The sequence below is a fragment of the Octopus sinensis genome, linkage group LG15 (assembly GCF_006345805.1).
Source record: "Octopus sinensis linkage group LG15, ASM634580v1, whole genome shotgun sequence".
Lineage (NCBI taxonomy): Eukaryota > Metazoa > Mollusca > Cephalopoda > Octopoda > Octopodidae > Octopus > Octopus sinensis.
In genome coordinates, this window is record NC_043011.1 from 56,039,141 (window position 1) to 56,055,581 (window position 16,441).

A 16,441-nucleotide genomic window follows, 5' to 3' on the forward strand; every position below is an offset into this window, starting at 1 on the left:
AAATTCATTGAAAATATTTTTCTTTTATACCTTATGATTAAAGCAAGAAATTAAATTTGGACTTGGTTGAATAAGAAAAATTATGAAAATTAAAAATTTGAAATATTATTTTTGATTTCTCAGTAATTAAATCAAATCTTTTGCTATACATGTTGTAATTAAATTGAAAGAAACTTTGAAAAATACCAAGTTTTAATTTAATTTTTGAAGCTGAACATGAAATTCTTTATGTTAAACAAAAACTCTGAAGATATTGAATGATCATGTTGAGAAAACATATTTTGAATTGTTACCAACTGGTAACAATTTAAGGAAAGAAAAATCCTCCTCCTCCTCCTCATTCAATGTCCTCCTTCCATGTTGGCAAGGGTTGGACAGTTTGACAAGAACTGGTCAGGTGGGAGCCTGTGCCATAAATAAGGAAAGAAAAATGGTAGAATGCCTTCCACGACTACAGGAGATGTGAGTTCAAGACCCATGGCCAGCCTTTGGCTTATTCTATCCAAAGAGATTTTCAACCCCAAATTTATATTCTATTATAGCGTTATATGATGTGCTTTGAGGGCCAATGTTCCAAAAACGAATTATTTCATGTTCTTTCAAAAGTTTATTAATTCTTATAACTTTAAGGAAAATTAATCTCATATAAAGTAATAATTGTTTTTGTTTTTTTTTTACATATTTCAAGCCATAAATTTATAAGAAGCAAAGTTAATACATTGACTCCTAGTATATTACTGGTATTTATTTTAATAATCCAAAGGAGATGAAAAACTGTCAACTCTTGTTGGATTTGAACCCATAATGATAAGGTAACTAAACAATACAAGGTCCTTTGTCAACCCTTAAATTTATCCTTTTCATATTTTATAAAACAATAACCTCTTATCATAAGCACAAAGCTATAAATTATTGGGGTGGGGTGGTGGTGGGGCTATAGTCAGTTATGTAAACCACAGTAAATGACTGGTATTTTATTTTGTCAATCCCAGGAGGGTGAATGACAGAGATAACCTCAGTGAGATTTGAACTCAAGACATCAAAAGATGCAACTAAATACTACAGGACATGTTCGTTGTGCTCCTAAATAATAACATTCTGTAAATATTAAACAAATTTGTTTTGAATTATATAAATAAAAAAAGAAAGAGTAAAATTGGTTTTATATCTTCTTTCTAATCGGTGAGTTGTTTTGTGTCTGCTTTGTATTCAAAAATCTATGAAAGGAACATCGACAAAAGGGCATCGGTGGTTCTTAGTTACCGTCTCACGGGGAATAACATTAATTTTGATGAAAAAGCAGTTAAATCTCTGTCAAACCACACTCTGGGGTGGGGGAGGAGAAAAGGGAGTTGAAATGGAGTAATATTAGTAAAAATGAAGAAACACAGAAAGTTTGGAAAAAAAGTCGTTAAAAGAATGAAGAGAAAATCAGAAGATTGTAAAACAGCATCACGAGGAGTCCAAGAAAGATTGGGCCTTGAATGTGTCAAACCCTTTGTTGTTTTTTTATCCATTCTCTTTTTCATCTTTTGATTTTTCAATCTCTCTCTCTCTCTCTCTCTCTCCCTATATATATATATATATATATATATATATATTAAATTAGAGATAAAACCACTATTAGGCAAATCAAACAAAGAAAGACTTAAGCCAATACATAAAATTAATTAATTTATATTATTTTAAATATATATCAAAAGTATTAAAAGTTTAATTTTATTAAACTTTTAATACTTTTGATATTTAAAATAATATAAATTAATTAATTTTATGTATTGGCTTAAGTCTTTCTTTGTTTGATTTGCCTAATAGTGGTTTTATCTCTAATTTAATATAATATAATATTTTACTATAAAATTGGATTCAATCCTAAATCTGAGTTTTCCCTGTAATTTGGATTTATTCCCTAATATTTTATTATTAATTTATATATATATATAATATATATATATATATATAACATATATATATAATATATAGTACAAAGTAAGATAGGGGTTATGAATGTAACCCACTATGGGATATCAGTTATCCAATATACTGTTGGTGAAGCACCCAAATACTAAATACATAAATATTTTTAATTGCAATGCAATTAATTCATTTATTGTATTAAATGGGTGAAGGTAAAGGAATATTTTTACCATAAATTCATAATACAAATAAGAAAATGGAGAAACAGATTCATCTCATTCATCAAGTTACGGATATTACAATTTTAAATTACTTATTAATTATACAAACGGGAACATCAAAATCAAACTCCCATTTGTATAATTAATAAATAATTTAAAATTGTAATATCTGTAAGTTGATGAACGAGATGAATCTGTTTCTCCATTTTCTTATTTGTATTATATATATTATATATGTGTGTGTGTGTGTGTGTGTCCCTCCGTCTATCTCTGTAGTAGTAGAATACAGAAAAAGAGAAAGAGAGACATAGAGAGATAGTTAAGTAGATACAGGGAGAGGGTTCAGACATTGAACAGGCATTAATGGTTAAGTGTGAGTTGCCAAAGTGACTTGTTGAGATGAAGGCAGCTGAAGAAATCTTCTGAGAGACAAGCTATAATCTTTAATGAGTGTAGGCGTATTTAGTTCCAGTGCCAACAAGTACTGTCGCCCAAACAGGTTCAATGTCTAGTCAGCTGTGCCAAAGTCTCAACCTCCAAATAGCTGCATCCAATCATTTCATTCTGATTCCAGAAAGTAATAAGAAGTGGCAGAGTTCAATCATTCCAATGAGAACAAAAACAAAACAAAAAAATTTAGATTTCTCCAGAGAAACTAAAGAAACATTCATTAATTATACAGTGTTCCCACAGCTTCTTTACCTTCACATAATATCTACAGCTGAACACTACCAGAACTAGAGAAGAAATTTCAGGTGTGGAAGCAAGGTCCGGAACCAAATGGCCATAGGGTTAATTTAGCAAATCCCTTCGGGGAGATGGCCCTGCTCGATATGTAGAAAAGGGGTTGGTAGAAATTTCATAAGGTGTACCCCGTGCAAGCTATGGACACATAAGAGTTGCAACAGTATCAGAGGAAGGTTAACAGAGAAAGCAGCGTTTGTGTGCGGCTGATGTGAAGGTACATTAACACCAGGAAAGTACAAAAATTAGGAGGATACTTAAAAGTAGTAGATAGCTTCTGTTACTTAGGTAACCAAGTTAACAATGGAGAAGTTTCAATGATACAATTTTTTAATATTTATATGAAGACCTTTGTTAGAAATATCAATGGAAAACATTTTAATGTTTTATTTTGTTAGAACCATTTTTTGCACTTGTATGAAAAGAAATATTTCTTGCATATTTGAATATTAAAATAATTTTGGAGCAGTTGCATATTTGCTAGAATAATAACAGGCTGAGGCTGGACAAAGTTCAGAGAGCTTCTACCTTTGTTGGTAACAAAGAACCTCTCCCTCAGTGTGAAAAGCAGATTGTATGATGCCTATGCGCAAACAGCCATGCTACATGGCAGTGAAACATGGGCTGTGACTGCAGAGGACATGCGAATGCTTGAAAGAAATGAAACTAGAATGCTCTGCTGGATATGCAGTTGTCAGTGTGCATGTACGACAGAGAGTAAGTGTCTTGAGAGAAAAATTGGATAAAAGAGGCATCAGATGTTCAAGAGAGAGAGAGAGAGAGAGAGAGAGAGAGCTGTGCTAGTTTGGTTGTGTGTTGTGTATGGATGAGGACAGCTGTGTAAAGAAGTGCTTGATCTCTAACTGTGGAGGGGATGTTTGGAAGGGGTAAATCCAGGAAGACAGGGGATGAGGTGGTGAAATATGGTCTTCAGATGTTGAAGCCTCATGGAGGCAATGACAAGTGAGTGAGACTTGAGGTAATTTGCTGTGCTTGAGAAGACATGTCAAGCTAAGTGAATCATGGCCATTGCAAGTGCTGGTCTCCGGCTTACCAATTTTGGTCAAGCTGGTTAATCCATGCCAGCATGGAAAACAGACAATAAATGGTAGTGGTGGTGGTGGCGGTGGTGGCAGTGAAGAAGAAGAAGAAGAAGAAGAAGAAGAGAAGAAGAAGAGGAGGAGGAGGAGGAGGAGGAGGAGGAGAGAAGAGAAGAAGAAGAAGAAGGAGGAGGAGGAGGAGGAGAAGAAGAAGAAGAAGAAGAAGAAGGGAGGAGGATTGATCAGCAAGTGTTCAGTATCTTATTCTTGCTTGGCTCCTTAGTCAGCCATGATAAAACAGATCTTTGACCAAAGAGTTCCAGTTGTGTCCATCCCACGTTATTGTGTGTTGGGGGCTACAATGACCGATATTTCTTCTTCTTCATTATTATTATTATTATTATTTAAAATGAAAGGATTTGAGGGAAATTAGACTGCTATTTCTATTAAGTTGACACCTGCATAGAGGCTCCCTCATTGACTCAACACAGAGTCAATAGTGGAACCAACACTGTGTTAGAATGTGTGAATTGTAAGTCTTTTGGTAAGGAATCCAACACCCCTACCTCATGCCTGTTCCCTTCTGCTTCATTAAACAAGTAAATAAATGCTAAAGCTATCAATCACTAATTTCTTCATCTGATTCCTTTTTTTTTTTTTAGAATGCAAGAAATATTCAGACTTAAAGAAGCTCATGAAATTGAACGAGAGGAACTGGTTTACCAAATTTCTAACTTGCAGAGTGAGTTGTCAGATGTTTCTGAAACCAGGAAGATACTCGAAGAGAGAATTGTTGAAACTGAAGAAAAAATTACTGAAGTAAGGTTTTTTCTTTCTTTCTTTCTTTCTTTCTTTCTTTCTTTATAGCTTTCTTTCTTTCTTCTTTTCACTCTATTCTGCAAGTTTTGTTCCTAAATTCTACCTTGGTGCTAAGTCGTCAATTAATTATAGAAATTCTTTGAATCATTGAAGCATAGCAGAATGGCCTCATATTGAGTTTAGCAACAGAAATATTGCAGCAGAATGTAAAGTTACAGAAATGAACTGATGACCCTACAGGTTAAGATTTCAAACTTGAGTGCAGCCAGTATACTGTGCCCCAGGCTAAGGACACTGTTCTGAAATTCTTTAATCTGCCTGGTTGATACAATGTTCTACTTCTACTTCATAAGTCTAAGCAGTCATGATAGAAAAGGTAGATTTAGTTGTAGAAAGCATTAACTGCTCCAAAATTATTTTAATATTCAAATATGCCAGAAATATTTCTTTTCACACAAGTGCAAAAAAATGGTTCTAAAAAAAGTAAAACATTAAAATGTTTTCCATTGATATTTCTAACAAAGGTCTTTATATAAATATTAAAAAATTGTATCATTGAAACTTTACGATAGATTTAGGTCTTATTTTTTTATTTTACATGTTTGAGAAAAACAATATTAAACTGTAATAAATCTCTGAGTAACACCCACCCTTAGTGGTTAGCCATATTGAGATGGCTAGTATACTTTAATATTAAACTGAACATTCAGCTATTTTAAGAACAGAAGTGCTGTCCTTCTAAAAACATTGATCTTTCATGATATAAATTGAGTTGATCTGTATTGATCTCTCTTTACTCATTTCATGTCTTCAGAGATCAATAAAGATGGAGCTTCATGCTGTTTCCTTCCACTGGTTTATTTTGCTCATCACCTGCTCTCCGAAGCCTACCCTTGAGATACAGGGCCAGAAAGTAGAGAAACAGGTTCAAATACCTATTTCTTTACTACCCACAAGGGGCTAAACACAGAGAGGACAAACAAGGACTGTCAAAGGGATTAAGTCGATTATATCGACCCCAGTGCGTAACTGGTCCTTAATTTATCGACCGCGAAAGGATGAAAGGCAAAGTCGACCGCAGTGGAATTTGAACTCAGAACGTAGCGGCAGACGAAATACCGCTAAGCATTTTGACCGGCGTGCAAACGTTTCTGCCAGCTCGCCACCTTGAGCCAGCTTGCCGCCAAGTTCAAATACCATCAGGGGACACACAGCTAGTGCCCAGCCATCTTCAGAGTCCTGTGCACTTTTATCACAGGACATCTGCTATTTGACCCATAACTGGGGCCCTTAACAACTTCTACCATTCTATGGCTAGAATGGTTCTGGGAGTAGTGGTTGACCTCAGGGTTACTCCATACTTCCCAAAACTCTTGGACTCTTAAGTTGGGGCTTCATTATCAGATCCAGTTTAATGACAATAAACTATCGAATATTCGGTAGGTTCACAATTCCAGATATTAAGAAATACAAAGGTGAATGTGTTTGTTTCTGTCAAAAGTTCTTCAATTAATTGCTATTCCATCATTGACCATTCCATTTTTATTGCAAGGAATCCCCTTATTTCTACTTCACATTCTTGGTTAAAAAAAGTCAAAGTGAGGTGACTAAATATCCTTCTAAACTTCTTAGTATTAATCTCTAAGTTACTGTTGTTCCAGAATTAATCCAACATGTATTCTTAATAATTCTTGAGGCATAACAAATGATAAGAATTTACGGGAAGAAAACAAAAGAAATTGAAATCTCGGATGAGATTTTAGGATTCTTTAAGTTTAAACAGTATTGTTTCATGTCAGCAGTTCTAATGTCTGGAAGTTGTTTTAGAATTATAGACATGTGAATAGATATGTATTTATGTATATGTGTATATATATATATATATCCTTCCCATCCCCCCATCTTATCCCACATACCCCACCTCTACCCCCACCCTCTGCCTACCCACATACTCCAACTCTACCCCAACCTTCAGCCGAACCCACACCCTACCCGTATGTGTGTGTGTATGTGTGCGTATGTGTCCATTCCTCCCCCCCACCCGTTAATAGCTATTCCTGAATGTTGGTGATTTGGCCTTCTTGAGTTAATCAACGGTTAATGGTATTTTGTCTTTTTTTTTGTTTTGTTTCCATTTCAGCTAACGCATGACATTCAGGTGAAAATCTCTGAATCCCAGCGAGAAACACGTAAGAAGGACAAACTAGAAAGAGAAATGAAACTAACGAAGGAGGATTTGGAAACGGTAACGAATGAGCTGAAACGTATTCAATACCTGAAAGATAAATACAAAGAAGAAATCACAGAGAAAGAGAACAGCCTGGAAGAAATGAAAGTAAGTGTCCCCTATTTTGGCCCTGAACTGACAAATGTCTTGTGAGGGACTTAGATAGACTGAAACTGGATGGAAGTAAATCATATGTATATATATATATCCATGTTGGATTACTGTGTGGTCTGATAGCCAGGTCCACTGAAGGAGCTTGCTGTGAGAGCCACATGCTTCTATGAACCCATATATTGCACTACAAATTTATATAAATATATAAATTGGCGTTAGGAAGGGCATCCTTGGCATTAGGAAGGGCATCCTTGGCGTTAGGAAGGGCATCCTTGACATTAGGAAGGGCATCCAGCTGTAGAAACACTGCCAGATCAGACTGGAGCCTGGTGCAGCCTCCTGGCTTCACAGACCCCAGTTGAACCGTCCAACCCATGCTAGCATGGAAAACGGACGTTAAACGATGGTGATGATGATAATGATGATTAATAAAAATATACATATACTCATATTTTGAGTTCTATATTTCAAAAGTAAAGTTTGCGGCTTTGTTTATCCTCTGTGGTGTCAAAACATAGTTTATAAAAATGTATTCAAATCAAATGATAGAGTCTTTGACAATGATAAGAAAAAGTTTGAGGTTTTGTGTATCGTCGGTGATGAGTCAAACAATAGTTTACATAAAAATATTCGGATCAGGTAATAAATTTTTTTTTTTATAATGATAAGAAGATAAAAATTAGTTTACATGAATATGTCCTGATCAAATAATAGAGTTGCAATGGAAGAAGATACCCCAGGGTGAGCCATTTTAACAACGATAGAAGCTTTTGGCTGCTGAAAATCCTTTTAGACTGGGGTCACCAGTTTATAATGGCAGGAAGGTTTTTTACGATACTTTCGGGGTATCTTCTTCTTCTATTATAATTATTCTGTTGATTCAAGAAGCTGGAAATACGAAGAACGAAGTTCCCAGGCGGAGTAAATTCAATCCATTTATTTACACGTGCTTCATACAAGGGGTTTGCTTTCAATAACCATCTTCACAGCAGTGTGTAGTTGGCCTTCTCTCTCATACACGTGAAGTTCAATAACCTCTGGAGACAATGCATGTGGTATCACGGCAGGACAAAAGTCTGCTGTGTGCTCCTGGCTTCAAAGTCTTGCTCAGCATCAGTATGAGAAGAATGAGAGGGAAAATGTTTTTGTCTTTTCCTTAAATAATGGTTGCAGGCGAGATCTTGCTGTTTGAAAATGGTGCTGGCTTCTTTGTGCCTTGCTACAGAGTCTTTGACAAGAAGATAACGCATGTCTGATCAGAAACCATAATTGTTTGCAGTATCTTAAATTGAAAATAATATATATATATTACATAGTATATATCTATTACATGTGTATTATATATATTGTATATATTATATATATATATATATATATATATATATATATATATATATATATATATAATATATATATACATATATATATATTATACATATATATATATAATATATAATATATATATATATATATATATATATATCTTACATATACTATATAAATATAAGTATTATATTTTTTAAATGCCTACAACCTTAGTATGTTGACATCTATAGGCAAAGAAAATTAGATTCACCTAAGACCATAGGCTGAAACAGCTGTAAGAAGTAATTTTTAGGATCTCATTAATTTATAATATGACTTCAAAAATCTGTATTTGTATTATTATTATCTTATCTATTGTTTTATATAATATTTTTGTATGCTTTTGATGTTCCCATTTGTAAAATGAATAAATAATCCAACGTTATAATATCTGTAAGTTGATGAAGAAACTAAATTTGTTTCTCCATTTTCTTATTTGTATTATATATATACTACATAATATATATGCAGTATATATTACACATGTATGCATTGTATGTATAATGTATGCTTTCAGGTTCACTTGGAAAGAAATGTTCGGGATAACAAAGTGCTTGAAACGAAGCTGCACAAGCTGGATTCTGACTTCAAGAATCAACTGGAAGTGGGCGAACAGCTGAACCAAGAACTTGTCTTTAAAAACCAGGAACTGAAGGTAAGAATTCACGGACTTTTCAATACGTTTTGGTTTTTAAACTGGACATGTTTTCCATACACAGGAGAGAGAGAGAGAGAGAGAGAGAGAAGATAGGGGAGAGGGAGAGGAGAGAGAGAGAGAGAGAGAGAGAGAGAGAAAAGCAGTGAATCTTGTATCTTCTCTATCTTTGCTTTCATTCAGTTTAACAATGTAAATTTATATCTTTCAAATGAGGATTAGCTTAATCCTCACTTAATTGTTGGGGTTTTTTTTTTGTTTAAAATAAAAAAAAAACTAAGGCTTCATTTTGAGAACAGCTGTTATAACTTTGAGGAGCACTGCATCCTTCAAAACTTCCATGCTTCCTGAGATTTGCCAACACTACACCTGATATTCTCCCCTCCATACACACACAAGCATGTATCTGACTCATACACCGTTCACTTCCCAGACATTTGTACATTAATGCATATACTTTATACGCACTTTTGACAAGTTGTGGTGCACCTGAGCACTGTATACAATAATTTCATTATATATTATATATATAGCAGTTGAGGGAACCCGTGGAAGAGGTAGACCCAGGAAAACCTGGGATGAGGTGATGAAGCACGACCTTCGAACTTTAGGCCTCACTGAGGAAATGACCAGCGACCGAGACCTTTGGAAATATGCTGTACGTGAGAAGACCAGGCAGGACAAGTGAGTCCAGCCCACTTATGCATGCCTTTCCTCCCTTGGACACAAAGACCTGTTGAGGCAAGCGAAGTCGATATAGAACCTCATCCGACGACAGGCACCTATGCCAACCCCCTTTGCTTGTGAAGACATGTTGGGGCAAGCGAAATCGAAATCGAAATCGAATTGAACCAGCCAGGATCCCTGGTCTGGTGGTACGTAAAAAGCACTATCTGACTTGTGGCCGATGCCAGCGCCGCCTCGACTGGCTTCTTTGCTGGTGGCACGTAAAATACACCAATCCGACCGTGGCCGTTGCCAGCCTCGCCTGGCACCTTGCAGGTGGCACGTAAAAAGCACCCACTACACTCACGGAGTGGTTGGCGTTAGGAAGGGCATCCAGCTGTAGAAACATTGCCAGATAAGACTGGAGCCTGGTGCAGCCTTCTGGCTTCCCAGATCCCGGTCGAACCGTCCAACCCATGCTAGCATGGAGAATGGACGTTAAACGATGATGATGATAAAAAGTAATGATATAATGAACAACATGATTGAGTTGTCTGCTTGTCATCCATTAGTTCCAAGTTGTATCCTAGGTGCGGAGGACAGACAAAGACTACGGAGAAAATGCAGCTAGGATATTCTGTTGGCTGTGCAACGTCAGTGTGCATGTATGATGAAGAGCTTGTGCACTGAGAGAAAAATTAGGGAAAAGAGGAATCAGACGGGGTTGTGCCGAGAGAGAAGACTGCATTGGTTTGGTCCTGAAAGTATATAGAATACATGATGCTGGCTGAAGAGGGTTGCATAAAGGGCTGGTCCCTTGAAGTGGATGAATTTGTGTAAGATGGAGGTGCAGGGAGGCTTTACACAGTGTACTAATGCTTTTTATGTGGCACCCGTGGGGTCACCCTAAGTAGCTCGCATGACAAAAGATATCTCAGCTGAGAGAAGGAATGGAACTGAGGGGAGGTGGGTGTGTGCCAGGTGAGAGGTTAGAGAATGATGGAGGGACAGAGATTGTCTTATTGCAGAGGAGATATTTGGCTACAACAGGAGAGCAAAGGGAGAGAGAGAGAGAGTTAGAGTTAGAGAGAGAGAGAGAGAGAGAGAGAGTAGAAGTTGTAGAGAGAGAGAGTTAGAGTTAGAGAGAGAGAGTTAGAGTTAGAGAGAGAGAGAGAGTTAGAGTTAGAGTTAGAGAGAGAGAGAGAAAGAGTTAGAGAGAGAGAGAGAAAGAGTTAGAGAGAGTTAGAGTTAGAGAGAGAGAGAGAGTAAGAGTTAGAGAGAGAGTTAGAGTTAGAGAGAGAGAGAGAGAGAGTTAGAGTTAGAGAGAGAGAGAGTTTGAGTTAGAGAGAGAGAGAGAGTTAGAGTTAGAGAGAGAGAGAGAGTAAGAGTTAGAGAGAGAGAGAGTTAGAGTTAGAGAGAGAGAGTAAGAGTTAGAGAGAGAGAGAGTTAGAGAGAGAGAGTAAGAGTTAGAGAGAGAGAGAGTTAGAGTTAGAGAGAGAGAGAGTTAGAGAGAGAGGTTAGAGAGAGAGAGAGTTAGTAGAGAGAGAGAGAGAGAGAGAGTTAGAGAAAGACAAAGAGAAAGAGAGAAATAGTTGGTGTTGGAGATGTACTAAGGCCTATCTAGAGGGAACTATGGTGGTGATGGGTAAAGTATACAAAGGGGAAAAGAAGGGGATGTTCCATAAAAGTGTGAGGAGAGATGTTTAGAGGGGATGAAAGGAAAAAAAATCAAGAAAAGTACCTACGTAAAACCGTTTTGATTATTGTAATAAATAAATGAGAAACGGATGGAAAATATCTGAGTGAAAAAATTCCAGAAAATATTTGAATGAATGGAAAAATAAATAAATGAACTTAAAACATAAGCTTGCTTACCAACCACATGGTTCCGGGTTCAGTCCCACTGCATGGCATCTTGGGCAAGTGTCTTCTACTATAGCCCCGGGCCGACCAATGCCTTGTGAGTGGATTTGGTAGACGGAAACTGAAAGAAGCCTGTCGTATATATGTATATATATATATATATGTATGTGTGTGTGTTTGTGTGTCTGTGTTTGTTCCCCTAGCATTGCTTGACAACCGATGCTGGTGTGTTTACGTCCCCGTTACTTAGCGGTTCGGCATAAGAGACCGATAGAATAAGCACTGGGCTTACAAAAAGAATAAGTCCCGGGGTCAAGTTGCTCGACTAAAGGCGGTGCTCCAGCATGGCCGCAGTCAAATGACTGAAACAAGTAAATGAGTAAATGAGTAAATGAAGGAGAAAATAAGATAATAGATGTAAAAAATCTCAGAGGAGATGGATAAGACATGGCTGTAATGAATGAGAGTGAGAAACTAGAGTGGTTGGGAGGGTGGGGTTAGGGTTAGAGTGCAGCCAGGCATGTGAGGGAGAGTGGAGGGGCCTGCAGTGCGTGGTGATCATGGGTAGTGAGATGGGGGGGGGGGGTATGTACAAAAGATGGGTTGTAGGGGTGTTTAGACAGAGGAGAGATTGTGTGTGTTAGTGTGGGTCATGGTTGTAAAGGACATGCCTGTATGTATAGCAATGTTTTACTTAGCTGTATGTGTGTGTGTGTTGTGTGTGCGTGCGCGTGTGTGTGTGTGTGTGTATGCCAGGTTTCTTTCAGTTTCCATCTACCGGAGCTACTGACAAGGTTTTGGTCAGCCCAGGGCTATAGTAGACGACAACTGCCAAAGTGCTACACTGTGGGATTGAACCTGGAACCGTGTGGTTGGAAAGCAAACTTCTCAGCCACACAACCGTGTCTGTGCCTACCGCCATACTTGTACCTACATTGTTATTATTATCATTATTATTATTATTATTATTACTATTATTATTATCATTATTATTATTATTATTATTATCATTATTATATTATTACTATTATTATTATTTTTTATTATTATTATTATTATTATTATTATTATTATTACATATTATTATTATTACTTATTATTATGTTATTATATTTTAGTATATTATATTATTATTATCATTATTATTATTATTACTATATATTATTATTATTATTATTATTATTTTGTTTGGTATTTAACAATTTCCTGCTGACGAAAGAAGTCATGGTTCTCACTTTAAATTTGCTGGTAACAAAAAAAGAAAAGAAAGAAAAAAATGAGAAATCAAAAAACAAACTGGTTTCTATCTTTTATTTTCCTCAAAATCCTTCCTCAGAAGCAAAATTGAAATTTTGTTTATTCATTTATGAAATTTTTTACATTTATTTTTTTTCCATTCATTCAAATATTTTTTTCAGAATTTTTTCAGTCAGATATTTTCCATCCGTTTTTTTGCACTTTTACCCATTTATTTATTTATGATCAAAATTTTCTTGTTTTTTTTTTGTTTTTCATCCTTTCTCACCCCACTCCAACTTTTGTTTCTAATAACTTTGGGTAGCAAAAAGAAGATGAAGTAGCAATCTTGAAACGAGAATGCGAACGGCTGAACAAAAACAAAGACACCATCAGCAGGAAATTAAAAGCTCTGGAAGACACCAAAGTCGAAGGGGAGAAAGAAAAGGAGATGCTGAAGTCCCAGATCAATGTTCTGGAGAAAGGTAAAAAGGAACCTTACGAAAATATATATATGTGGTTGTTGTTGTTGTTGTTGTTGTTGTTGTTGTGTTTGTGATGTTAGCTGAAAGATGTTAGATGCAATTACAGAACATTTACCATTGCCCTCTCTCACTAACTAGAACAGAAATCTATGGATTTGTGGTGTGTGTGTGTGTGTGTGGTGTGTGTGTGTGTGTGCATGCGTGCATGCTTATGCATGCATGTGTGTGTTTATACACACACACACATATATACATATGTATATATGTGTGTATATATATATATACTACAAAATTAGAGAATGGAGAAATATACTTAAATCAGTAAAACATCAACTATCCGATGATACTCAATCCATACTTTAATACCCATTACATATGAGAAAGGCAATACATAAAATGAAATGAGATATAAACAGTAATAGTAAAACGATAAAGAGATATAAGTAAAAAATTTTCAAATATAATATGCAAATAAATCAAAACTGGACAGCTGTTTCGGCAGTGAGGACAGTCATACCTCATTTAACCTATAAGCCATAAAGGCAGGTATAAATGAGGCATTAACAAGGATGCCCACGGCCTCTTCAGAGAATTAAATAAATTTGTTATAATAGTGAAAAAATATTTTACAATCATATACATATAAATATAAAATATAAAAATGTAAAATATAAAAACTGACATCATAATGCTACACTTATATAATTAAATACACATTGGTACAAAAAGGAAGGTAAACAGAACAAAAAAACAAAATATATAATAGTGTATATATAAATCAATAAGTACGATATTATAATATTTGGCTAATGTTTTTTATATATAAAAAAAAAAAAAAGGGCAAACATATATGAGAGATGAAAATAATAATTAAATCCGTGGTACAGTTCATAAGATTTAACGCTATAAAAGTTAATAACAATTACTATTAATTATAATAATTAATAATAATAATAATAATAATAAGATAATAATAATAATAAAAAAAAAATATAATATAGATATATAGATAGATATAATATATAGATATAATATTATATATATAATATATATATATTATATATATAATATAATATATATATATATATATATATATATATATATATATATATATACAACAATATATACATATATATTATATATGTATATATAATGTATTCTATATTATGTATGTATATATATAGTATATATGATATATATATATGTATATATGTAATATATATATATCATCATCATCATCATCATCATCATTAGCGTCCGTTCTCCATGCTAGCATATATATATGTATATATATATCGGTATATATATATATTATATATATATATATATATATATATCATATATATATATATAATATATATATTATATATATAATATATATATATCATATATATATACATACATATATATATATAGACAATATATATATGTATGTATGTATGTATGTATGTATGTATGTATGTATATATATATAATACATACTGCGTGATCTCAACATAGTTGGAAAACTGGGAGAATGGCTTCATGACTTTCTTGAAGGATAGAAGTCAGGTGTAGTAGCCAATGGGGCCACCTCCATTAACACACAAATAGTGAGCGGTGTCCGCAGGGCACTGTTCTGGGACCACTACTGTTCATAATGGCCCTCTCAAGACAGGCCTCAGCCACGCAAGAGCCACGATCACAAGTTATGCAGATGATACAAAAGTTTCACAGGCAATACAGAACCCTGAGGACACTAAACACCTGCAATGTGAGGGACGAAATATACAAGTGGGCTGAAAAGAATAGCATGCAGTTCAATGCTGGAAAGTTTCAAGCTTTATACTATCAGCATGCAAAACTGAATGCAATCCCCATGAATACACTGGACCCGGAGGGATTGCAATCCCAGAGGCACAATCAGTGCGTGACCTGGGTATTCACATGAGTGATGACGCGACCTTTCATGTACATGTTGCTAAACTGACAATGAAATGTAGACGGCTGGCTGATGGATTCTTAGAACCTTTAGAACAAGAGAACAAGAAACCATGATGGTCCTCTGGAGACACTTGTCCTAAGCCACTTTGACTATTGCTCTCAGCTATGGTCACCATCCAGTGTCAAGTTGATCACAGAACTTGAGGCGACCAACGAAGCTACACAAAGAAGATAGCCTCTATGCAGAATGTAAGCTACTGGAAAGACTCAAGAGATTAAAATTATATCCCTGGGTGTAGGCGGAAAGATATGCCATAATATACATCTGGAAGATCCTGGAGGGAAGTGTCCTGAACTTTGGCATCGAGAGTTACGCAAATGCCAGAACTGGGCGCCACTGCGTGGTGCCTAGGACTCCAAACCTGCCATCAAGATGTCGGACAAGATTCTGTGATAGCCTGGGTTTCCGAGGCCCACAGCTCTTCAATATCCTCCCGAGAACCTGAGAGACCTGCATGGGGGGATACAGATGTCTTTAAAATGAAGCTGGATCTCTTCCTGTCAGGTGTCCCAGATGAACCAACTTCACGGCAGGAGGGGCAGATGAGGGCAGCTGCATCAAACTCTCTCATGCACCAAATAGCAGTTGCTAGAAAACCTCCATGAAGTGAAACCAAGTAGCAACACCAAATGGCGGTGCCCCAGCATGGCCACAGCTCATAAGCTGAAACTAGAATCAATCAATCAATCATCAATCAATCAATCATATGTATATATGTATATATATATATATATGTATGTATATATATATATGTTATATATATATATATTATATATATATATATATATATATATATATATATTTATATCCATAAATCTACTCTATTTTATTCTCAGCTTATTTCAAGTATTTTATTCAATGCTGCAATTTTAACACAACTTCATAACTACATTTGTCATGCTCCACACTTCCCATTATATAGACATAGACACACGCACTCCCTTTTAGAAGTCCATTTTTATATATCCCACACTTTCAACCTGTCTACATTTCCAAGACCTCTCAATCACACTTTAGATATTATTCTTTTGCCTTGGTGTACTTTTATACAGAGCAAGAGTATAGAGACCTCTCTGCTTCCTCTACAAATCTCTCCCCCTCTCTT

At 35.4% G+C, this 16,441-nt stretch overlaps 1 protein-coding gene across 1 annotated transcript in view; it reads left to right on the forward strand.

Annotated features, from left to right (window-relative positions):
* Nucleotides 1-16,441, forward strand: part of LOC115219862 (cilia- and flagella-associated protein 58-like) — a 72,443-nt gene that overhangs the window by 18,766 nt on the left and 37,236 nt on the right. The window contains exons 6-9 of the mRNA XM_029790155.2: nt 4,585-4,741; nt 6,882-7,076; nt 8,965-9,102; nt 13,193-13,352. Of these exons, the coding sequence (XP_029646015.1) occupies nt 4,585-4,741; nt 6,882-7,076; nt 8,965-9,102; nt 13,193-13,352 (650 nt within the window). The remainder of the gene's footprint in view (nt 1-4,584; nt 4,742-6,881; nt 7,077-8,964; nt 9,103-13,192; nt 13,353-16,441) is intronic.